This window comes from Pyrus communis, chromosome 3 (genome assembly GCF_963583255.1).
Source record: "Pyrus communis chromosome 3, drPyrComm1.1, whole genome shotgun sequence".
NCBI lineage: Eukaryota > Viridiplantae > Streptophyta > Magnoliopsida > Rosales > Rosaceae > Pyrus > Pyrus communis.
Window position 1 is genome coordinate 30,658,001 of NC_084805.1, and position 23,670 is coordinate 30,681,670.

The window sequence follows — 23,670 nt, forward strand, 5'->3', positions numbered from 1 at the left end:
AAGTGAAAGATAAAAAAATCCAATAACCAAACACAGAGACAAAAAAGTGGAAAAAAATGAAGGCTGCCCAACTTGGGAGTGGGGTCAGGAGTGGGTGATGTTTGCGGTTCCCGGCGTAGAAAGATAAAATTCTGGGCTGAAAAACTGATGATAAACATCCAGCAAAACAGGCAACGATAGTGATGACACCATGAGCATGGGTGGCGCAAGTCAGAAGAAAAAGACAAAGGAAGGTCGGTCACGACTCACGTCATTAATTAAATCAATTAATTACTTTAAAACGATAAACTCGAACAATCATCAATCATCAATCATGCTCATGGGATAATCTTCTTCTTCTTCTTCTGCGACCCAACCTTACGAGGCACGTACTCTCTCTCTCTCTCTCTGTTCATTTGCAATTGCAACGGCGATCCTCCGTCGCTCATGGCTCCTCCATCTTCTTCTGATCCTATTCATCCTCGAGGTAAAGTAAAACCCCCCTCTTTCCTTCCCTCCCTCTCTAACTGCGCTGCTTCAATTTTCCATTTCTTCTTGTCTCTTTTTTTTTCCTTCTGATTTGGGGGGGACGTTGTTTGCTTGTTTGTTCAGATGTGTGTATAGTGGGAGTCGCCCGCACGCCCATGGGTGGATTCCTTGGCTCCCTCTCCTCTTTCTCTGCTACCCACCTCGGCTCTCTAGCTATTCAATGTCTGTCTAACTTCTCTCTCTCTCTCTCTCTCTACTTTTTCTGCTATTAGATTTATTATTGTTTCGATCAACTGTAATAAAATACATGGTTAGGTGCTCTTAAGAGAGCAAATGTGGATCCTTCCCTTGTGCAAGAGGTCTTCTTTGGGAATGTTCTAAGCGCCAATCTTGGCCAAGCTCCTGCCAGACAGGCTGCTCTCGCTGCCGGCATCCCCAACTCTGTCATTTGCACCACCATTAACAAAGTTTGTGCTTCTGGGATGAAATGTTAGCTCCCCCACTCCCTTAATTTGTTTATTTCTGTCACTTGTGATCTTCGTCACTGTCACTGATCCCTGGCGGGGTATTTCTTTGTTCAGCCACAATGCTTGCAGCACAAACCATCCAGCTGGGTCTCAACGATGTCGTTGTCGCTGGTGGCATGGAAAGCATGTCCAATGCCCCTAAATATCTACCAGCTGCCAGGTTAGCCTTTTTCTCATTTCCTTATTGTTGTGTCTACCAGCTACTGAAAAATTAAGATATTTGTAAGTCTCATGATTAGGGGACTTTAAGTAAAATCTTGCAATCCATCTTCCACTCGAAGGGCTTACACTCATGTTGGTGCGGTTCAGTGTGCTCCTAAATATACCTAATTTGTGTTCGTGGCTCTAATTTGCAAACAGGCAGGGGTCTCGATTAGGACATGATACCATTGTCGATGGCATGCTTAAAGATGGTCTTTGGGATGTCTATAACGACTTTGGAATGGGAGTTTGTGCAGAAATATGTGCTGATCAACTTTCCATATCAAGGGAAGAGCAGGTAGGGTCTCTCTAGAGATTGACCCACTAAATTATATTGATGCATTTCATCCTTAGGTGTTCTGCAATCAAATAAATTTATCTGAGAGATGGCTTTTCTTGTACTTGTGGCCACATCAGATTCATAAATTTCTGTGCTTAGTGTGCTTAGAAAACAGACTGCTTAATCCATCAACATTGGAACTGTAAAATCTTACAGTTCAGTGTATGTATTTTGACATATAATTCCCTTGTCATACTAAGTTTAACTTACTCTTGTCACTATCTCTAAGATTGGGCTATATTAATGCTTCCTTGCAGGACTCTTATGCTATTCAAAGTTTTGAGCGTGGACTTTCTGCGCAAGATGCTGGTCTCTTTAAATGGGAAATGGTTCCGGTGTGATTTCGTACTGTACTAAACAGCAGAAACTTTTCAGCTTATGCTGCAGAAAATGCCAATTTTAACTCTCAATCTTCTGCTGCAGGTTGAAGTTTCTGGGGGAAGTGGAAAGCCTTCCTCAACTGTTGACAAGGATGATGGTTTACAAAAGGTAAGCACAGTAGGTGGGGCATGGGATAAACTTACATGGACTGTGTTTCTTTTAAAGTGATAACTACCATATTTTACTTTGCAGATCAGAATTGCAAAACTTTTCGAGTTTTAGTGATCAAAGTATATTACCTATATCTTGATTTCAACTAAATGTTGTAGATTTTCTTGACAAGGAAAGTGGGGATTTTAAATTGGTTGAACTTCAATATCTGGTTGTAGTGAGTCAAAATTCTACCTCTTCCAACCACTTTGTTCTCCCCCTCATTTGACAATTAACATAACTTTTGAACTTTAATTTCATGATTTTGGAGGTCTACAAAAATTTCATTCCTGTATTATGATTTCATTTTTCAGCATCAAAATATCAAATGCACTTCCATTGTCATATGTTTTATCTGCCTTTTGCTAGTTTGATGCTGCAAAATTAAAGAAGCTTCGACCAAGTTTTAAGGAGAATGGGGGTTCTGTTACTGCTGGCAATGCTTCTAGCATAAGGTCTCTCTCTCTCTCTCTCTCTCTCTCTCTCTCTCTCTCGCTCTCTGGTGCTTATCTCATTTTTAACGAAGCATAATGGGTTCTGTTTTTCTTGGGCAGCGATGGTGCAGCTGCACTAGTGCTAGTGAGTGGGGAGAAGGCACTTCAACTTGGGTTACAAGTAATTGCTAAGATTAAGGGATATGCTGATGCAGCTCAGGTAGTGACATGCCATTTCTCATTTATCTTGGTTTGGTGGAGTCCAACTTGTTTTGATGCTAAAACAAGATTGTCTGGACAGGCGCCTGAATTATTTACAACTGCTCCAGCCCTTGCACTACCAAAAGCTATTTCAAATGCTGGTTTGGAGGCTTCTCAAATTGATTACTATGAAATCAATGAAGCATTTTCAGTAAGAACACATGCTTTTCTACTTTGATACATCTTTTCTTTGATTTATTTAGCATTTTCTGAAAACAAATACTTTTTAACGCTGCAGGTAGTTGCTCTTGCCAATCAAAAGCTGTTGGGCCTTAATCCCGTGAGTCTTTAATGCAAAGTTATTGAAATCAAAATTGATATGGTGCACTCTGAACTCTCAAAACAGGTCATTTATTTATTTTCACAATTCGTCTTTCTTATGAATTCAGGATAGAGTTAATGCCCACGGTGGAGCTGTATCTTTGGGACACCCGTTAGGATGCAGTGGAGCTCGTATCTTGGTCACATTGTTAGGGGTAAATCAAGGATTTGCTTATTTCTCTCATGTGATTGTTAATTTTCGTGAGTGTCCCTTAATTAAAGAGTAACGTTGTTGCAGGTACTGAGACATAAGAATGGGAGGTATGGGGTTGGTGGCATATGCAACGGGGGAGGGGGGGCATCTGCTCTTGTTCTTGAGCTCATGTAAGACTTTTACATTTGGTAAGGCGTATGCTCGATTCAAATTGAATAGTGTCTTGTTCTTTCCAATTCCACTGGCTGCTAGTGCTATAACAATTGCCGATGTTTGTCCCCTTTTGATGTGTACCTCTGAATTTTCTACAACCTTAACGAGTAGAGGAATCAAATCACTAAGGTAGTAGTTTTGATGTTGCACCTGCAGGCCAATAACTTGGCAGGTGGGACCGTCTTTGTTATGAATGACGCCGTCATCATCATCATCATCATCATCAGAATGTTGTATAAGGTGTTTTAACTTTGTTTCGCAGCAACAGAGGTTTGTAATTGTAATTTGTATGTCAGTAATTGATGCTTGAAGAAAGAAAATAGGGATATGCCCTATATTCCTCACTGGGTTCTTTTTGTTCTATCCTTGCATTCTACGTATGGAGTATGGTATATGAAACTACAGAGAATCAAAACCTTTTGTCCAACCCTTATACTACATTTTTATTACCAAGTCTGCTGTGCAGCGAAACAAGCACCAAATAGGGTTTAGAATTGTGTTTTTTAGAAAATCACAAAATTGTTTTTAAAAAAAAAAAATCATAGATTTTAAGTTTTAACCCCACATTTTTTTAATACAGATTTTTTATTTTCACGAAATATTTTGCATGTGCATCAAGAAATACATTATAAGACATATGGAGAGGTTTTTATTTTTATTGAGCCACAAATGTATTTTAATAGAATATTTAAGCCCAAAAGTAAAATATAAGTGAAAAGTATAGTTACAAGGCCTAAAATATTGTCAAAACAGTTTTCCACCCTAAAAAATATCAATGGAAAGTTTTACATTTACATTCAAAAGTGACTAGACCGTGAGCAATCTAGAATTAATTCACTTATTACTCTACTCGCATTAGTAACAGGAAAAAAGAGTTAAACTATCGTTATATTTTGAAAAATACAATGTTTTATTTTGTCTATTTATATGAAAGTTTTCGGCTAAAATATATTTTATTAAAAATACATTTGTGGCTCAATAAGTGGTAAAATCATTTTCAATTGCCTTATAAAGTTTCTCTTATTCATGACGGAAAATATTTCGCTAGATAAAAATTTTGTAGTTTTCTAAAAAAAAAAAAAAAAAAAAAAGGTGGGGTAACTATCACTGTTTCTAGGCTATTTTGCAAATTTATACAAAATTATCCTAAAATCTTTTTGCTTTCACCTTTACCGCACTATGAGGTTCTGAAATTTATGTAAGAGTTTTGTTAATATCCTTGTAGATGAAGTCCCTTTTCAGAATGTCTTGGTCTCATTGCAATTTTTGTCTTTTTTTTTTGTTTTTTTTTTTAAGATTTCGACTTAAAGATTCAATTAAAATTACATTTATTGCTCAATAAATGGTAAAACGACTTTTAATTACCTTATCAAGTTACTCTTAACCATGATAGAAAATATTTATCAAAAATAAAAATTTGCATTTTTCTAAAAAAAAACGTGGGCATCATGGTTTATAGGCGATTTTGGAAATTTGTAGAAAAATAATCCTAAAACCTTTTTTCTTTCACCGCAACGTGAGGTTTTGAAATTCATGTACAACTTTTTGTGGATGTTGTTGTAGATGGATTCCTGTTTCGGTAATGTTTTTTACCTTACTTCAATATTTGTCTATATACTTTTAAGTTTTCAACTTAAATATTCTATTAAAAATACATTTATAGCTAAATAAAAGGTAAAATAGCTTCCAATTGCCTTATAAAGTTACTCTTAATCATGACGAAAAATATTTCGCTTAGCTAAAAAATTTGCATGTTTTTTTCAAAAAAAAAAAAGCGTGGGCACATCATGTTTCCAGGCCATTTTGCAAATTTATACAAAAATGATCATGTAATTTTTTTGCATTCACCTTCATCGCATTGTAAGGTTTTATAATTCATGTATGAGCTATTGCTAATATTCTTGTAGATGGAGTTCCTTTACGGAATGTCTTGTACGCCACTTCGATTTTTGTCAATTTATTTTAAGTTTATGACATAAAGAATCAATTAAAAATACATTTGTGGCTCAATAAATGGTAAAACAGTTTTCAATTGCCTTATAAAATTATTCTTAATCATGGCGAAAAATATTTCACAAAAATAAAAATTTGCATTTTTCCAAAAAAAAAAAAAAAAAAAAAAAACGTAGGCAAACCGACACGGTTTCTAGGCTATTTTGCAAACTTGTAGAAAAATAATCCTAAAATCTTTTTGCTTTCAACGCAACGTGAGGGTTTGAAAATTATGTATAACTAGGCTATTTTGCATAACTAAAAAATTTGCATTTTTTTTTAAAAAAAATGTAGGCTAACCATCACGTTTCCCGGCCATTTTGCAAATTTATAAAAAAAATTGCCCTAAAATCTTTTTGCTTTGACCTTTACTACACTGTGAGGTTTTGAAATTCATGTAAGAACCTTTGCTTGTATTCTTGTAGAGGGATTTCCTTTTCGGAATGTCATGTGCACCACTTCAATTTATGCCAATTTATTTTAAGTTTATGGTATAATGAGTCAATTAAAAATACATTTGTGGCACAATAAATGGTAAAACTATTTTCCATTATCTTATGAAGTTATTCTTAATCATGGAAAAAAATATTTAGCAAAAATAAAAATTTGCATTTTTCCAAAAAAAAGAAAAAATGTAGGCTAACCGTCACGGTTTCTAGGCTATTTTGCAAACTTGTAGAAAAATAATCCTAAAATCTTTTTTATTTCACCGCAACGTGAGGTTTTGAAATTCATGTACAACTTTTTGTGGATGTTGTTTTAGATAGGACCCCACTTTAATATTTGTCTATATACTTCTAAGTTTTGGACTAAAATATTCTATTAAAAATACATATATGACTCAATAAATTGTAAAACAACTTTCAATTTCCTTGTAAAGTTACTCTTATTCATGACAAAAAATATTTTGCATAACTAAAAAATTTACATTTTTTTTCAAAAAAAAACATAGGCTAACCATCACTTTTCCCAGCCATTTTGCAAATTTATAAAAAAATCGCCCCAAAATCTTTTTGCTTTAACCTTTACTACATTGTGAGGTTTTTAAATTCATTTAAGAGCTTTTGCTTTTATTCTTGTAGAGAGATTTCCTTTCTTGTGTACCACTTCAATTTTTGTCAATTTATTTTAAGTTTACCGCATAATGAGTCAATTAAAAGTACATTTGTGGTACAATATATGGTAAAACAATTTTCAATTGTCTTATAAAGTTATTCTTAATCATGGCGAAAAATATTTCACAAAAATAAAAATTTTCATTTTTCCCAAAAAAACATAGGCTAACCATCACGGTTTCTAGGCTATTTTGCAAATTTGTAGAAAAATAATCCTAAAATCTTTTTGCTTTCACCGCAACTTGAGGTTTTGAAATTCATGTACAACTTTTTGTGGAGGTTGTTGTAGATGGAGTCCGGTTTTGGTAATGTTTTGGACCCCACTTCAATATTTCTCTATATACTTCTAAGTTTTTGGCTTAAATATTCTATTAAAAATACATTTGTAGCTCAATAAATGGTAAAACAGCTTCCAATTGCCATATCAAGTTACTGTTATTCATGATGGAAAATATTCTGCATAATTAAAAAAATTTACATTTTTTTTGCGAATTTGTAGAAAAATAATCCTAAAATCTTTTTGCTTTCACCGCAATGTGAGGTGTTGAAATTCATGTACAACTTTTTGTGGATGTTGTAGATGGAGTCCTGTTTCAGTAATGTTTTGAACTCCACTTCAATATTTGTCTATATACTTTTAAGTTTTCAACTTAAAGATTCTATTAAAATCTATTTGTAGCTCAATAAATGGTAAAACAACTTCCAATTGCCTTCTAAAGCTACTCTTAATCATGATAAAAAATATTCCGCATAGCTAAAAAATTTGCATTCTTTTTCCAACAAAACGTGGGCTAACCATCACGTTTCCAGGCCATTTAGCAAATTTATACAAAAATGGTCATATAATCTTTTTTCTTTGACCTTCACCGCATTGTAAGGTTTTAAAATTCATGTAAGAGTTGTTGCTAATATTCTTGTAGATAGAGTCCTTTTTCAGAATGTCTTGTGCACCACTTCAATTTTTGTCAATTTATTTTAAGTTTACGGCATAAAGAGTCAATTAAAAATACATTTGTGGCACAATAAATGGTGAAACCATTTTCAATTGTCTTATAAAGTTATTCTTAATCATGGCAAAAAAATATTTCGCAAAAATAAAATTTTGCATTTTTTCCAAAAAAAAAAAAAAAGACATAGGCGTTTAATCACGGTTTCTAGGCTATTTTGCGAATATGTAGAATAATAATACTAAAATCTTTTTGCTTTCACTGCAATGTGAGATTTTGAATTCATGTATGACATTTTGTGGATGTTGTTATAGATGGAGTCCCATTTCGGTAATGTTTTGGACCCCACTTCAATATTTGTTTATATACTTTTAAGTTTTGAGCTTAAATATTATGTTAAAAAGTACATTTGTAGCTCAATAAATGGTAAAACAGCTTCCAATTGCCTTATAAAATTACACTTATTCATGGCGGAAAATATTCTGCATAACTAAAAAATTTGAATTTTTTTCCAAAAAAATATGGGCTAACCATCACGTTTTTCAGGCCATTTTACAAATTTATAAAAAACATTGTCCTCAAATCTTTTTGCTACACTGTGAGGTTTTGAAATTCATGTAATAGCATTTGCTTGTATTCTTGTAGATGGAGTTCCTTTTCGGAATGTCTTGTGCACCACTTCAATTTTTGTCAATTGACTTTAAGTTTATGGCATAAAGAGTCAATTAAAAATACATTTGTTGCACAATAAATGGTAAAACCGTTTTCAATTGTCTTATAAACTTATTCTTAATCATGGTGAAAAATATTTCGCAAAAATAAAAATTTGCATTTTTTTTCCGAAAAAAAAAAAAAAAACATAGGTCACGGTTTCTAGGCTATTTTGTAAATTTGTAGAAAAATAATCATAAAATCTTTTTGCTTTCACCGCAACGTGAGGTTTTGAAATTCGTGTACAACTTTTTGTGGATGTTGTTGTAGATGAAGTCCCGTTTCAGAAATGTTTTGGACCACACTTAAGTATTTGTCTATATACTTTTAAACTTTCGGCTTAAATATTCTATTAAAAATACATTTGTAGCTCAATAAATGGTAAAACAACTTCCAATTGCCTTATAAAGTTACTCTTAATCATGACGAAAAATATTCCTCATAGCTAAAAAAATTGCATGTTTTAAAAAAAAACATGGGCTAACCATCACATTTCCAGACCATTTTGCAAATTTATACAAAAGTGGTCATATAATCTTTTTGCTTTCTCCTTCACCGCATTGTAAGGTTTTGAAATTCATGTAAAAGTTGTTGCGAGTATTCTTGAAAATGGAGTTCCTTTTCAAAATGTCTTGTGCACCACTTTAATTTTTGTCAATTTATTTTAAGTTTACGGCATAAAGAGTCTATCAAAAATAAATTTGTGGCTCAATAAATGTTAAAACCATTTTCACTGCCTTATAAAGTTATTCTTAATCATGGAAAAAAATATTTCGGAAAAATAAAAATTTGCATTTTCCAAAAAAAAAAAAAAAAAAAAAAGAACGTAGGCTAACCGTCACGGTTTCTAGGCTATTTTGCAAATTTTTTAGAAAAATTATCCTAAAATCTTTTTACTTTTACTGCAACGTGAGGTTTTGAAATTCATGTACAACTTTTTGTGGATGTTGTTTTACATAGGACCCCACTTTAATATTTGGCTATATACTTTTAAGTTTTTGGCTTAAATATTCTATTAAAAATACATATGTGACTCAATAAATGGTAAAACAGCTTTCAATTGCCTTATAAAGTTACTCTTATTCATGACGGAAAATATTCTGCACAACTAAAATATTTGCATTTTTTTTCAAAAAAAAAGTGGGCTAACCATCACGTTTCCAGGCCATTTTGCACGTTTATAAAAAAAATCATCCTAAAATCTTTTGCTTTCACCTTTACTACATTGTTAGGTTTTGAAATTCATGTAAGAGCCTTTGCTTGTATTCTTGTAGATGGAGTTCCTTTTCGGAATGTCTTGTGCACCACTTCAACTTTTGTCAATTTATTTAATGTTTACGGCATAAAGAGTCAATTAAAAATACATTTGCGGCATGTCTTTTAAAGTTATTCTTAATCATGGCGAAAAATATTTAGCAAAAATTAAAATTTGCATTTTTTCCCAAAAAAAAAAAAAAAAAAAAACGTATGCTAACTACCACGGTTTCTGGGCTATTTTGCGAATTTGTAGAAAAATAATCTTAAAATCTTTTTGCTTTCACCGCAATTTGAGGCTCTAAAATTCATGTACGACTTTTTGTGGATGTTGTTGTAGATGGAGTCCCATTTCGATAATGTTTTGGATCCCACTTCAATATTTGTCTATATACTTTTAAGTTTTTGGCTTAAATATTCTATTAAAAATACATTTGTAGCTCAATAAATGGTAAAATAGTTTCCAATTGCCTTATAAAGTTACCTTAATCATGACGGAAAATAGTCCCACATAGCTAAAAAAATTTCATTTTTTTGTCAAAAAAAAAAAGGTGGGCTAACCGTCACATTTCCCGGCCATTTTGTAAATTTATACAAAAATGGTCATATAATCTTTTTGTTTTCACCTTCACCAGATTGTAAGGTTTTGAAATTCATGTAAAAGTTGTTGCTAATATTCTTGTAGTTGGAGTCCCTTTTCATATTGTCTTGTGCACCACTTTAATTTTTGTCAATTTATTTCAAGTTTACGGCATAAAGAGTCAATTAAAAATACCTTTGTGGCATAGTAAATGGTAAAACTGTTTTCAATTGCCTTATAAAGTTATTCTTAATCATGGTGAAAAATATTTCGCAAAAAAAAAAATTTGCATTTTTTCCAAAAAAAAAAAAAAAAAAAACATAGGCTAACCCATCACGGTTTCTAGGCTATTTTGCAAATTTGTAGAAAAATAATCCCAAAATATTTTTTGCTTTCAGCGCAATGTGAGGTTTTGAAATTCATGTACAACTTTTTGTGGATGTTGTTGTAGATGGAGTCCCGTTTCGGTAATGTTTTGGACCCCACTTTAATATTTGTCTATATACTTTTAAGTTTTCGCCTTAAATATTCTATTAAAAATTCATTTATTGCTCAATACATGGTAAAACAACTTTCAATTGCCTTATAAAGTTACTCTGATTCATGACGTGAAATATTCTACATAACTAAAAAATTTGCATTTTTTTTTTCCAAAAAAACGTGGGCTAACCATCACGTTTCCCAGCCATTTTGCAAATTTATAAAAAAAAAATTGTCCGAAAATGTTTTTGCTTTCACCTTTATTGCACTGTGAGGTTTTGAAATTCATGGAAGAGCCTTTGCTTTTATTCTTGTAAATTGAGTTCCCTTTCGGAATGTCTTGTGCACCACTTCAATTTTTGTCAATTTATTTTTAAGTTCACGGCATAAAGATTCAATTAAAAATACATTTATGAGAGTATAAATGATACAACACCTTTTGCTAGTATTCTTGAATGAAAATATTTCACAAAAATAAAAAATTGCATTTTTCTTTTAAAAAAAATGTGGACTAACCATCAGAGTTTCTAGGCCATTTTACAAATTTGTACAAAAGTCTTCCTAAAATGCGACTATTGAGTTTCCGCATAAAATTTTCGCGGCCAACAAGGGAGTTATTATAAGATTTTTGAAAGCGCTATTTCTATTTTAACCAAAAGGAATGGATCAATATAAGTAAATTACTAGGACAGTCTGTGATCCAAAATCTCTATAATGTCCTACATTATTATTACAGAGCATACATAGCAAAGGAACAAGCACTAAAATAAGTTTTATAATGGTTGTAATACAAATGCAAAAGTTGATGGGTCTCACTCTTTTTACATTCTTTAATATCTTTTGGTGAGGGATGTAGCTAGTCGAAGAGAGAATATTAAATTAGATCTCAAATTTGCATCATTTTTATTGGAGTAGAACATGCATTTGCATTTGTCCATAATGTAAAATGAGATGTAAATAAGACCTCTGGAATCCGTGTTACCATTAGTTGAGTCTTGAAGCATGTATGATTTATATCAAGTATAAGAATAGATAAAACAAAAATACATTGAAAGTATTATTCAAGGGTAATAAGGAAAATGTAATAAAACTTTTGAAAGCGGTATTACTGTTTTTAAATCTCAATAAATATGTTTATATACATTTTAGAGTTGATAAACAGATGAGTAATAAAAGAATACTTGCATAGCTCGAGAGTGATGTGGAGATCCAGACATGTTTTTATGATCATTTTTGTGATCGAAAGAAGGTAAAGCAACGCACGCTCTGGTCAATGGTCAAGTACGTCATCTGTGTGACCATTGACTAAGGTGCGGTGAGGTGGCAGGCAAGGCCAATTCTGTAATTCCCCAAATGTAGCGGTTGGCATTGTCCGTTAAGCTCCGCGTAGTTCGGTTTGGTTCCCGCTAAAATAGTAGAATAAGTAAATTTGTACAAGGGCCAATCAACCTCTTCCGTTCCTCCCTACTCTTTGGGCTCTCTTCATCTCTGCGCTCGTTTGTTCTTGTTTCCAACGGACCCGGAGAGCTTCCATTCCGCCAACAAATCTAGTCCCATCCACCGTCTGCCATTTCCTCTTTTTTACTTTTGACCTCCTGCACCACCTCTGACTCCAAGTCTTCCATCTTAATCATCTTTTTCCCTTGCAGGTACGTGCTTTCACGTTTCCAATATTATAGCACTATTCAGACGCAATAATTTGGTTCAAATATTTGATACATTCATACATACATGCATGTTGCGAGCAGAAGTAACCAAAAATGGCGAATGTCCGTATAAAGGATCAGCAGAAGGCTTCGGGTTCCCCGAGGGCGGAGGTGGGAGAGGTTGACACCCGAGCACCCTTCCAATCTGTCAAAGCTGCTGTTAGTTTGTTTGGCAAAGTCGTTTCTAGAGGAGGACCATCTTCCAATGCCAGCCCCAGAGCCAACGCCAACGCCAACGCCGTCGCCCTCAAGAAAAAGCTTTCGCCAGAGGTACAATATTCAATCAATATATCCCTTCATGCCATGCTAACTTATGGACGCACGTCTTGCACAGATGATACCCTTTCTATTTTGTATTGTATATATCATCTCTTCTGAATGATTTGATATTTAGCCGGCGATTTCTTGTTTGTCAGACTAATGCACTGGACAAGGAGACCCAACTTCTATTGGCGCAGAAGGAACTAAACAAGATTAAGCAACAATTACAGAGTGCGGAAACTACCAAAGCTAGAGCACTCTCTGAGCTTGATAAGGCCAAGAGAACACTGCAGGATCTGAACGCCAAGCTCAAAACTCTGACAGACTCCAAGCGATCAGCAATTAAAGACGCTGAAGATGTCAAGAATCGGGCTAAGAAACTAGAAGAGGTCAAATCCAGAGAAACCATTGAAGGTAATGCTTGGAAACGGGAACTGGATCACGCAAGAAATGAGTACACAGCCACTGTGACCGAACTCGATGCAGCAAAGCAAGAGCTCACCAAAATCCGACAGGACTTTGATGCTGCCTTGGAAGCAAAACTGGCTGCATTCCAACAGGCAGCGGAAGCTCAGCGTTCAGCAAACGTTAACTCAGACAGGGTTAACGAGCTGTCAAAGGAAGTTTCAGCCATGCAGGGATCCATTGAACAGCTCAAACTTGCCGCCCTGCAAGCCCAACAGGAGCAGGTAAACGCCATGTCTGAAAAAGAGGCCCACCTTCGATCCTACAGAAGTGCGAAGCAAGAAGCAGAAGACAAATTGCTATCTTTGAAGAATGAAATTGATCCGGAACTGGCCAAAGAACTAGAGGCAAAGCTTGAAGAAACAATGTCGGAGATTGAAGTTATACAAGAAGAGATGAAGAAAGCACACGCATGCGAAATGGACTCCGTGAGAGGGGTAACTATGGAGCTCAATGAAGCCACAAAGACGCTGCAGGAAGTTGCGGACAAAGAGAGCTCTCTCCGAAGCTGTGTGAGTTCCCTCAGGCTGGAATTGGAAGACGTGAAGAGGGAACGGGGTGAACTGATGGACAAAGAAATGGAAATGGAAGCTCTCGCTACTAAACTAACTGATCAAATACAGAAAATCAAGGAAGAGGCAGAGGCACAGCGTAACGCACCTCCCAGTCCTCATGAATATGATGCACATCACAGTTCAACTGCCCAGAAACTGTCATCCGAAACTGAAAGTGCAAGGCTGGAAGTGGAAAAGATGAAGGAAAATGCTAACCGACACAAGCAAGAAGCTGAAGATAGCCGAGTTGCAGCAGAGGGAACAGAGAAGAAACTGAAGATTGCCCTCGAAGAAGCTAAAGATGCAAGAGAAGCAGAACAAAGAGTCCTTGAGGAGCTGAAGCTCTTATCTGGGGGAACACAGGAAGAAGGTGCGTCTTCAAACTCAGAGAACGGTGGTGCCAAGATCAGACTATCGGAGGAGGGGTTTGAATCTTTGAGAAGGAAAGTTGAGGAATGTGAAAAATTGGCTGAGATGAAAGAGGCAGAAAGCATTAACCAAGTGGAAGCAATCAATGTAAGAAAACCTGAAGTAGATAAAAAGTTGGAGGCCAATTTAAAAGCCATAGAGGAAATCAAGACTGCAACAGACATGGCATTGAACAAAGCAGAGATGGCAGATTCGGCAAAATCAGCAGTTGAGGGAGAACTTCGTAAGCGGCGCCAAGAAGAACAAACGGCGGTAGGCAAATCATCAGCGTCATCCCCCGTTCAGTTCTAGCAGGATTCGAGATAAGATCAGAATGCCAGACAAGTCGGGCGGGAATGGGATCTTAGTCTTTGAGAGAGAGAGAGAGAGAGAGAGAGAGAGAGAGAGAGAGAGAGACCAAGTTCCATTTCAACAGGTCACATTTTTGGTGTATTGATTGTATTCAGGATAACTTATTTGTAAGTCTCAATGGTCCAAAAACAGGGAAACATGTAAATCTATATTTTTATTATCTCAATACTCAAAACAACAATTTCTGCTTTTGTTGGCTCTTCCTAGCAAAATTTAAGAAGTTAAGTATGCAGACTTTAATCAACCGATCGCTAGGCGGGTCGTCACTACAGAAATAGCACCAGAACCAGAAACTGACATATTTAATAAAAATAAATAAATAAATAAAATAAATAAATAAATAAATTCCCCATCCACGAAGGAAGATTATATTGACACACCTCAAATTACTTTCCCTACACCCTTTTAACTTTTTAATATTTTTCTATCAGGTATTAGTGGTGTAAAAAATATTACAAAATTAAAAAGGTATGAGAGAAATAATTTAGGATGTGAATATAATCTCTCTAGGTGAAAACAGGTTAATCCGTGCAATTACTATATGATATAGTACTGTGCAACTAAAGACGACAAATTTCCTGCTGCATTACTACAACGCATATTAGGCTACTCAGAGGTCTGAATTGCTAATCCAGCCCGACACGTCAAATTACATACACGGTAGTAGCTTTGCGATCGTTAAATTCACGTAGATAATGTCAGCAACTACCATTACAACCAATCATATCGGATGATTGCAACTCTAGGATCAGTAATGCAAAGACTCCTTGTCCAGCAGCTTTAGAAGTGAGCACAAAGCCATAAGATTCATCGCAAGTTGGAAAGGCACCAAACTCTGGCTTCAGTCACCATTGATTTTGAGGCCATCTATTCAGATAGCCCATTCCCATTACCAAATTTGTTAAACTCAGATTCTATCGTTTTAGCAATCTGTGTTCTTTCTGCAGCCGCCTCAGGCACATCCACATGAAAAGAACCGTGTCTGAATGGTTGAACGGATTCCTTCATCATCGATTGCTGCTTGATGTGGTTGTAGAGCTGTTGATGAAAGTGGTGGTCCAGGGAGAAGCAATTGTCAGCTCCATTCTGTGAATTTCGAGATGATCCCGAACCTTCACTTTTACAGAAATGTGGAAGAGATGCATAATCCATTATCTACACAAACATCAAATCCAACTACAAGATCAGTCCATTTGAATACAAGAAGCAAAACTGGGCCATGTGTCCATCACATGGGTTTGCCTTCGCATCCAGTTTCAAGAAGTACATTGACTTTGGAAAGAGGAAACATGTTCGTGTCCATTGAAAATACTAAGGACACCAAAACTCAACCGTTAGAAATTTATTTTAATGTGACCGAAAAAAGAAAGATGCTTTCGAGTAATATGAGAAGAACTCATAAGCATTCATGGCAACACATGAAGCATAATGGGAAACACATTACCTTCAACAGTTCATCCCTACCACAACCAGACAACACTTGCACTTTTTTCCTTGTCCTCTCCTGCAAAAGTGGCTTGACAACCTGCTAACAGTCCAAAAATTATACCACTCCAATTCCAAAAGCGCATCTAAAATATATGAATGTGCTCATGCAACAAACTCAATCATACTTATGTAGAAAACAAAAGATTTAAGATCACATTATATCACAAAGATCAACAATGTGAAGACTAACCTTCCAACAAGCTGAGAATATATATGGGGCATTTACAATGTAGTACGTATTTGTCCTCTCCGGGTAGTTCAAATCATCAATGGTTGATATAATTGTCATTAACTGCACAGACGTGAAACGTATAAGGTACTGAATTGTAGAACTCATGTACATACATACAAAAGTAGAATTGTCACACTTATGCATTTCATGAGATATATACTCATCCTAGTTTATATTTTTTGTTCGAAAATTTATAAAAGTAATTCCTCACTAAGGAACATTGGATAAACCTAAATAAAATTGTGATTTGTACTTGTCATAGGAAAGAACAAGATACGTTTAAACTGTAATGAAAACAAACAAACAAAAAGAATCTACGTTATCAAGTTTTATGTACCTTTATTTGGCTTAGTGCTGAGAGCTTCAAACCAGTCATATCTAAAACCTTGATGCAGGTGGTAATAGGCTTACCATACTTCTTCGATGCAGAAGGCTACAGCCAAAAACACAGGTCAGAAGAAAGACTCAAGAGACCTTAGAGATTCAAGATCTGATACTCACCAAAATTACACGATCTCGATATTCATTAATTTGAATGTGTGACTGCACATAGTAGTGAACCTGCAATCAAGAAGAAAAAATATTTCTCAAAGACTGTCAAGACTCAAGGACCCCCATCACCAAGATAAAGTGGCAGATGTAGGTAATTCAAATTCAAGAATTGTTGTCAATTGTAAAACACAATATGGTCTTTCATTTTCATCGAATACTTACCGATGCTTTGTCAAATGTACTTAGTCCAACACCAATGGCAAAGATGGGCAAGCCCTGAAGTGCAAAGGAGAACGAATAAACATGTTACAGGCTGAAGCACTCACAAATTTCAAGAGAAAAACCATTCGTAGAAGAGACATGACAGTGTAAACGCCACAAAAGAGATAAGTTTTAAGAAAGAAGGAGCACCTCTCTTGAGTAACCCGAAACACCTATGAGCTGTGAATCTCGCACTCCTCTGTATAGTTCAGTTGGAACTATGGGCTTCTGCACAGAGGAATAAGATTCAGGAAATGTCAGCACGGGTGAGCCACCATGGTTATACATTAGATTGGTAATTTGGCAATCAATGGAAAACGCTAGACAAGTAGGAGAATAGGATAAACTTACGGCCAATATTTTGTCAATATCATTTTGTACCCTCCAGTTTAAACAATCGACCAACTGGAACATCACGAACATACCATTGGATTTCATCAATAGAAACAAAAACAAAAGAAAAGAGCCGACAATGAATATGATTCATTTGAATCATTTGGAGGCGAAAGAGACGAGATGCAGTGTCACCATTTTATGGGCTTTGGCAACGTTGGAATCCCTTGCTTTGAGAAAACGACCGAAAGTCTCAACTAGATAGCCTTGATGAACATTCTATAAACCAAGAAACAATTACAATGATCATCCATACAAGTCAAAAATAAATAAATAAAAGATAGACAAGGAAAACACGAGTCATTATTATCCAGTAAAGGTCAAAATTCAAATGAAGCATTTGTTGGGAAAGACGACCTACATCAAGTGGCATGATTCACGAAATAGCAAGACAAGAAATTTATGTACTCAAGTGTCTTTTGACTTGTCCCCTACTTGATGTTCATGTTAAAATCAAAGAATTGGATTTTTTTTTTTTTTTTTTTTTTTTTTTTTTTGTGGGGATGCTTATTAAACGCCAGTAACATGATTTGAGTTGCAAAAAATGCCAATGGGCAATTGGCAATTAGAAATTATCCAGAAGAACAAAAAACAAGATGAAAGATCACGTTAAGCAATGGGATGATGAGATTGATTCTAGTGGTATTGGGTAGATTAACCATCACATGATTCACAAGATGGTAGTGTATACTACTAATGGGATTAGCATTAGCAGCATCTCCAAACCCAAAAAGTTCAAAAAGAAGGTCAATTAAAAACAAATAAATTAAGTAAAACGAAAGAAAAGTAGAAAGTCGGCAGCAGCAGCAGCAGAAGAAGAGTTGTGAGTTGAGCTGAGTTTAAGCTGACAAGTGAAAAGTGAACAGAAGAAAGATCGGAGAGGGGAAAATGCCAACCTGAAACGTTCTCTTGAGAGGCTCATCAACTGCCATTTCCCCAAATTCCACCCAATAAAAAAACACTAGAAATATCAGAAACAGTGAAAAAAAAAAAAAAAATTAAACACCAAAAGGGAAGAAAGAGGAGAGAGAGAGGAAGCAGACCTTGATCCATCAGAGCTTGGAACTGTTTGATCGCTTCCTGAGAAACGATCCCCATTTCTCTTCTTGTGCTGCTGCTGCTGCCGTGCCCGTGTCCTGTGTCCTTTGTGTGTCTCTAACTCTCCGAGGACAGTGAGTCTTTGTTTTCTTCTGTTGCTGCTAACAAGGGAGCGAGCCCTCACCTCCCCGCTTACTATGAATAATGTTGGCCCTATAAAAGACGAGTAGAAACTCATATTTAAATTTTTTATGTTTGAATTATAGAAGTTTGTACTTATAATTAAAATCGTTTAATTAATTTATTATGTAATATTTTTGCAAAAACAATTTTTATAGTGTAATTTATAATATAAACGATTTTGATTATAAATATTAAATTCTACAAATCGACATTGAAGAATTTTGAATAAAAACCCTTACTCATTTTTGGGAAATCATGTATTGTTCCCATACTATTACCTAAGGCAAGGATAAAACAAAAAAAAAAAAAAAAAAAGGAAACCAAAAGGGTATTTATTATTATTTATTAGTCTACCTACTTATCTTGTGCACTTTAACTTTATTAAAAAAACAATCTGACTGTAGTTTGCTAAATTGACCTTTTACTTTATTAAAAAATGATTGAGATGTAGTTTGCTAAATGTGATCCCTATAACGTCATTTTATTTTAATATACTTTTTTCACAAATATATTATTTACACTAAGAATCTTAGAATGATGAGTTTAGTTTTACAATAGACTAGCAATAATGTGGTTTAAATTCACCTTTGACGATAATTGAATGTACGACTTATAACTTACAAGTGAAAATAAATACAATTTTCTTATATATATATATAATTAATGTTAGGAACACTAAATTTTTAACTAACTTCATTTAATTTGAAAATTTTGATCTAATCTTATATATATTTAAAGTGCAAAAATAATTTTTTGAAATCGTCAACAACAACTTTCAAATAAATTTAGTTAAACTGATGTATTTTTTGGTCTTATTTTAGTGGGAGTGGGAAGGAAAAAGGGAAGCCATTGTTTTTGTTAGATAACTAGATAGATTTTATTTTATTAGGAAGAAAACAAATACTAACTCCTCCTCATGTCATTCATTTTTGGTCAACAATGTCATGAGTCAAAACTCGTGAAAGAGAAGAGGGAGGAGAGAGTGATTCAACAAAGGATGAAATTTTTTTATTGTGATTGAAAGATAAATGGTACATCATATATTATTATATAAATAGTGAGAAATTTTAATATTTAAGTTATTAATTTTTTAATATATATATTTTACTATTTGTATAATAACATGTGATATACTATTTCATGTTTTGATCATATTGAAAAATATCTCCAACAAAGGCCGAGACAATCGAGTCATTCATGCGTCATTCTTCCTTTCCCTATTTCTCCGTTCGGCGACACTTTCCTCACAAATTCAAAAACGTTACGTTACCTATCCTACCCAATCAATCTATTCACTTCAAGTCTCTCTCTCTCTCTCTCTCTCTCTTTGGAAAATTGGGAATGGAGTGAGTGTACAACACAGATCCTAAGTAGACTTAAATGAATCCGGATCATCACCAGATTCTTTTTGTGAGGATTTCGGGGATCTGTGAATCGTATTCGGTTATCATATATCGTGCGATCAAAAATAATTTTAAATATTTTTATTTAAAATGAAACACAAATAGTACCTAATAAAAACTAACCGCATGATGTACGATGAGCGGACACGATTCACGGATTTCTAACATTCTCACCAAAAAAATCTGAAGAGAATTGTGTTGGGACTTAAATAGGCTTGTGGTAGTTAGATTAAATAATTAAAATAAAATTAATGGATTAATGTTAACAAAATAAAAATGAGTGTTGATTTCTTCTGTTTTAATTGCTAAAATTAATGGGTTAAATTAACAAAATAAAAAAAAGTGCTGATTTCTTCTCTTTTAATTACTATTTTTCTGCAATTTAGTATTACAATCGAGTGGTATTCCTCCTTACTTATAAATGAGATATTTTAGGTTCAATTATTAGCAAAAGCAAAATTGTCACATCCCAACCCGGGCCCCACCACATTCTGGGCCCGCTCCACCACCGTAGCACGATATTATCGACTTTAGGCCTCGACCACGCCCTTACGGTTTTGTTTATGGGAACTCATACAAGAACTTCCCAGTGGGTCACCCATCATGAGAGTACTCTTGCGCTACTCGCTTAACTTCGGAGTTCCCATGGAACCCGAAGCGTGAGCTCCCAAAAAGCCTCATGCTAGGTAGAGATGGGAATATACATCTAAGGCTTACAAGATCCGCTTCCCTGGACGATGTGAGATGTTATCAATCCACCATTCTTAGGGGCCCGACGTCCTCGTCGGCACACCACGCCCAGGGTTAGACTCTGATACCAAATTGTCACATCCCAGCCCGGGCTGCCACTACATCCCAGCACACCACGGCCAGGGTTAGGCTCTGATACCAAATTGTCACATCCCAACCCGGTCTGCCATTACATCCCGAGCTCGACTCCACCGTAGAACGATATTGTCCGCTTTGGGCCCCCACCACGCCCTCACAGTTTTATTTCTAGGAACTCACACGATAACGTCCCAGTAGGTCACCCATCATGGGATTGCTCTCGCGTGCTACTCGCTTAACTTCGGAGTTCCGATGGAACACGAAGCCAGTGAGCTCCTAAAAGGCCTCGTGCTAGGTATAGATGGGAATATACATATAAGGCTTATAAGATCCACTCTCCTGGGCGATGTGAGATGTTACAATCCACTCCCCTTAGGGGCCCGACGTCCTCATCGGCACACATTTGGGCAGGGATTGGCTCTGATACCAAATTGTCACATCCCCGCCCGGGCCCCCACCACATTCCTGGCTCAACTCCACCGTAACATGATATTGTCCGCTTTGGGCCTCAACCACGCCCTCACGGTTTTGTTTATGGGAACTCACACGATAACTTCCCAGTGGGTCACCCATCATGGAATTGCTCTCGTGCTACTAGCTTAACTTCGAAGTTTCGATGGAACCCGAAGCCAGTGAGCTCCCAAAAGGCCTTGTGCTAGGTAAGGATGAGAATATACATATAAGGCTTACAGGATCCACTCTCCTGGGCGATGTGGGATGTTACAGAATTTGAACCACATTATACTATTTCATTGTAAGATTAAGCTCATCCCTCTCATATTTAGTATAAAGAATAAAGAAAACTAATGAAAATAGCTTCAAATATTTATATTTTAATAAAAAACCATACACTAAATTTTATTTAATGATAAGGACAAAAATAAAAAAAAATAAAAAACTTAAAAAAAATCCAAGTGCGCTGAGTGCACATCCCTTCCCCACCCCCCCTAAAAAAACCTTTGTAACTCCAACTCGCCCTCCTCCATAAACCCCATCCCAATCCCCTCTCCCACAATACTTATAGTCTATCCCTCCTTCACTAATACCACTAATTCCGCTACGAGATCACCTACACCTTCCACTCCCGTTGCTCGTTACTCCTCACCATCATCAATTTTCGATCCCCCAACCTTTACAGAAAGCTTCGCCTACTACCTATCCGCCCAACACCTCATCATTAACTCCATCCACAAATGCACAATCCTTTCTGTCTCCGCGCCTCATTCCACGACAAAGCCTAGGAAACCTATACCCTAATTGCCTAACCTTCAAATCAAACCCAGTTTCCTCCATGCCTCATTTTCTGGAAAGCCATAGCTTGATGGAACAAGGTTGCATAAGGGAAGGTTTGCCAATAATAGAAGGGAACAATATCATATCAAATCAAGTCCATTAACTGCCTTTTTCAATACAAAGCGAATTGTTTGAGAAAATTGCAAATTCTGATTGGTATGACAGGTTCTAGATGGTTGCTAACTTTGACTGTATTTTCATAAACAGTGTAGTAAGTTTCATAAACAGTGTCGTAAGTTTTCATAAACAATGCAGTAAGTTTCATAAACAGTGTCGTAAGTTTCATAAACAGTTTGTGCGCGTGTCATATATATTTTTTTAATATTAAAATTATGTATTTTTCATTAAAATTTAAGTTCTTTTGTCTTTTTTATTAAAATTTAAGGGTTTTTCATTAAATTTTAAGTCTTTTTAATTAGGGAATTGTTATTGGCATTCCAAAAATCTCATTCTACACTCCTATATTTAGAAAGAAGAATACACTTGTGAGGAGTGTAGAATGAGATTTTTGGAGTGCCAATAATACTTCGCTTTAATTAAATAAAGTTATAGCATGATTTTTTATTAAAATAAACTTTGCTCAAGTTATTTTCATGAAAGTTCCCTAGATAATATCGTTTGTTAAAAATATTACTATTTTTCTTAATAATATAATAGTTATTTTTGTTAAGATTTCTTGTGAGTTGGTTTAGTTTAGAACTAGCATTTGCCTACACACTTTGTGTGTATAAATACATTTTTTTAGAAAATGAGAGAGAGAGAGAGAGAGAGAGAGAACGTGGAAGGAATGAGAGGTTTTTATTTTGTTTTTTTTTTAATATTGGAGGTATTTCAACATCACCGGTAGGGGAGATTTCAATAAAAAATAATAAAATTTGGACTTGTGAAATTACATTATTGCTCATAATTTTTTTATCTGATAAAAGACTAAGTAGTTTTTTCATCTACTTTTAATTGACAAAGATGATTTCATTAATTAATAGAGATATATTCATATCACCGTCAGTCTGTAATCAGTCAGTCATTCAACCACCCACATATGACATATGATTATGATTCCAATCCATGCAATAAAATATGAACTCGGCTTCTCTACCCTCTCACTTCTCGTACATTTTCATTCCCTTCTATTTTGTGCGGTCACGGTCAAACCACGTTAATATTTTATATTGATTATTTTTATAAAAATAATAAAATAAAAAATAATAGTAATATAAAATATTAACGTGACTTAATCGTGGCCGTGCAAATAAAAGGGAATAAAAGTGTATGAAAAGTAAAAGGAAAAAGAAGTCAGGGCCATAAAATATTGGGTCCCTTCCCATGGCATTGCACATTCCTAGATCTCTTTGGAGCCGTCGGATATGACTTGTTGTCAATTTCATGGAGATGGAGGATCCCGATGCACTAGCACTAGCACTACTTTACTTTGGTATCAAAAATCAACTTAAAAGAAAAGGCAAAAATAAAATAAAAATAAAAAGGGAGGCAGAGCAATGTGCGCCAAATTAATACTTGTGCCTAACAGACAGCACAGCACCAGCACAAGCACAGGTATCCCAGCTGAAAGATTCCTCCCAAACCGATCGACCAATAGGATTGCAAGTTTGGAACCCTCCTCCCTCCTCCTCGTCCACCCTCAGTCCCAGACTCTCAGTCCACACCCCAAAATCCGGCAGCGTTTTTTCATGTGTTTAATTCCATTTTTCTTTTTGCTGTCTGCTAAGTTCACTCCTTCTATAGTATAAATTACATTTTTTTTGT

The 23,670-nt window shown here is 35.3% G+C and overlaps 3 protein-coding genes across 4 annotated transcripts; 2 read left to right on the plus strand and 1 right to left on the minus strand.

The window, feature by feature from the left end:
• Positions 1-137: 137 nt before the first annotated feature.
• Positions 138-3,794, plus strand: LOC137727309 (acetyl-CoA acetyltransferase 1). 2 transcript variants are annotated; one of them, XM_068466175.1, is made up of 14 exons: positions 138-466; positions 592-690; positions 784-957; positions 1,050-1,155; positions 1,356-1,494; positions 1,794-1,871; positions 1,960-2,025; positions 2,437-2,522; positions 2,622-2,721; positions 2,803-2,913; positions 3,001-3,042; positions 3,152-3,238; positions 3,322-3,407; positions 3,607-3,794. In XM_068466175.1, the coding sequence occupies exons 1-14, from the start codon at positions 427-429 to the stop codon at positions 3,641-3,643; spliced, it is 1,251 nt and encodes a 416-aa protein (XP_068322276.1). In that variant the 5' UTR covers positions 138-426; the 3' UTR covers positions 3,644-3,794. The 2 variants fall into 2 exon arrangements, with proteins under 2 accessions (XP_068322276.1, XP_068322277.1); XM_068466176.1 differs by having other exon boundaries at positions 139-466; positions 3,322-3,425.
• An 8,234-nt stretch (positions 3,795-12,028) lies between these two features.
• LOC137729251 (WEB family protein At1g12150-like) lies at positions 12,029-14,308 on the plus strand. The gene is made up of 3 exons (XM_068468123.1): positions 12,029-12,178; positions 12,278-12,505; positions 12,652-14,308. The coding sequence occupies exons 2-3, from the start codon at positions 12,290-12,292 to the stop codon at positions 14,233-14,235; spliced, it is 1,800 nt and encodes a 599-aa protein (XP_068324224.1). The 5' UTR covers positions 12,029-12,178; positions 12,278-12,289; the 3' UTR covers positions 14,236-14,308.
• A 458-nt stretch (positions 14,309-14,766) lies between these two features.
• LOC137729252 (phosphatidylinositol/phosphatidylcholine transfer protein SFH1-like) lies at positions 14,767-18,396 on the minus strand. The gene is made up of 11 exons (XM_068468124.1): positions 18,205-18,396; positions 18,058-18,086; positions 17,297-17,380; positions 17,120-17,173; positions 16,919-16,996; positions 16,730-16,783; positions 16,517-16,576; positions 16,353-16,448; positions 15,974-16,075; positions 15,740-15,820; positions 14,767-15,450 (listed from the first exon to the last, which is right to left on the minus strand). The coding sequence occupies exons 1-11, from the start codon at positions 18,257-18,259 to the stop codon at positions 15,163-15,165; spliced, it is 981 nt and encodes a 326-aa protein (XP_068324225.1). The 5' UTR covers positions 18,260-18,396; the 3' UTR covers positions 14,767-15,162.
• Between the last annotated feature and the right edge of the window lie 5,274 nt (positions 18,397-23,670).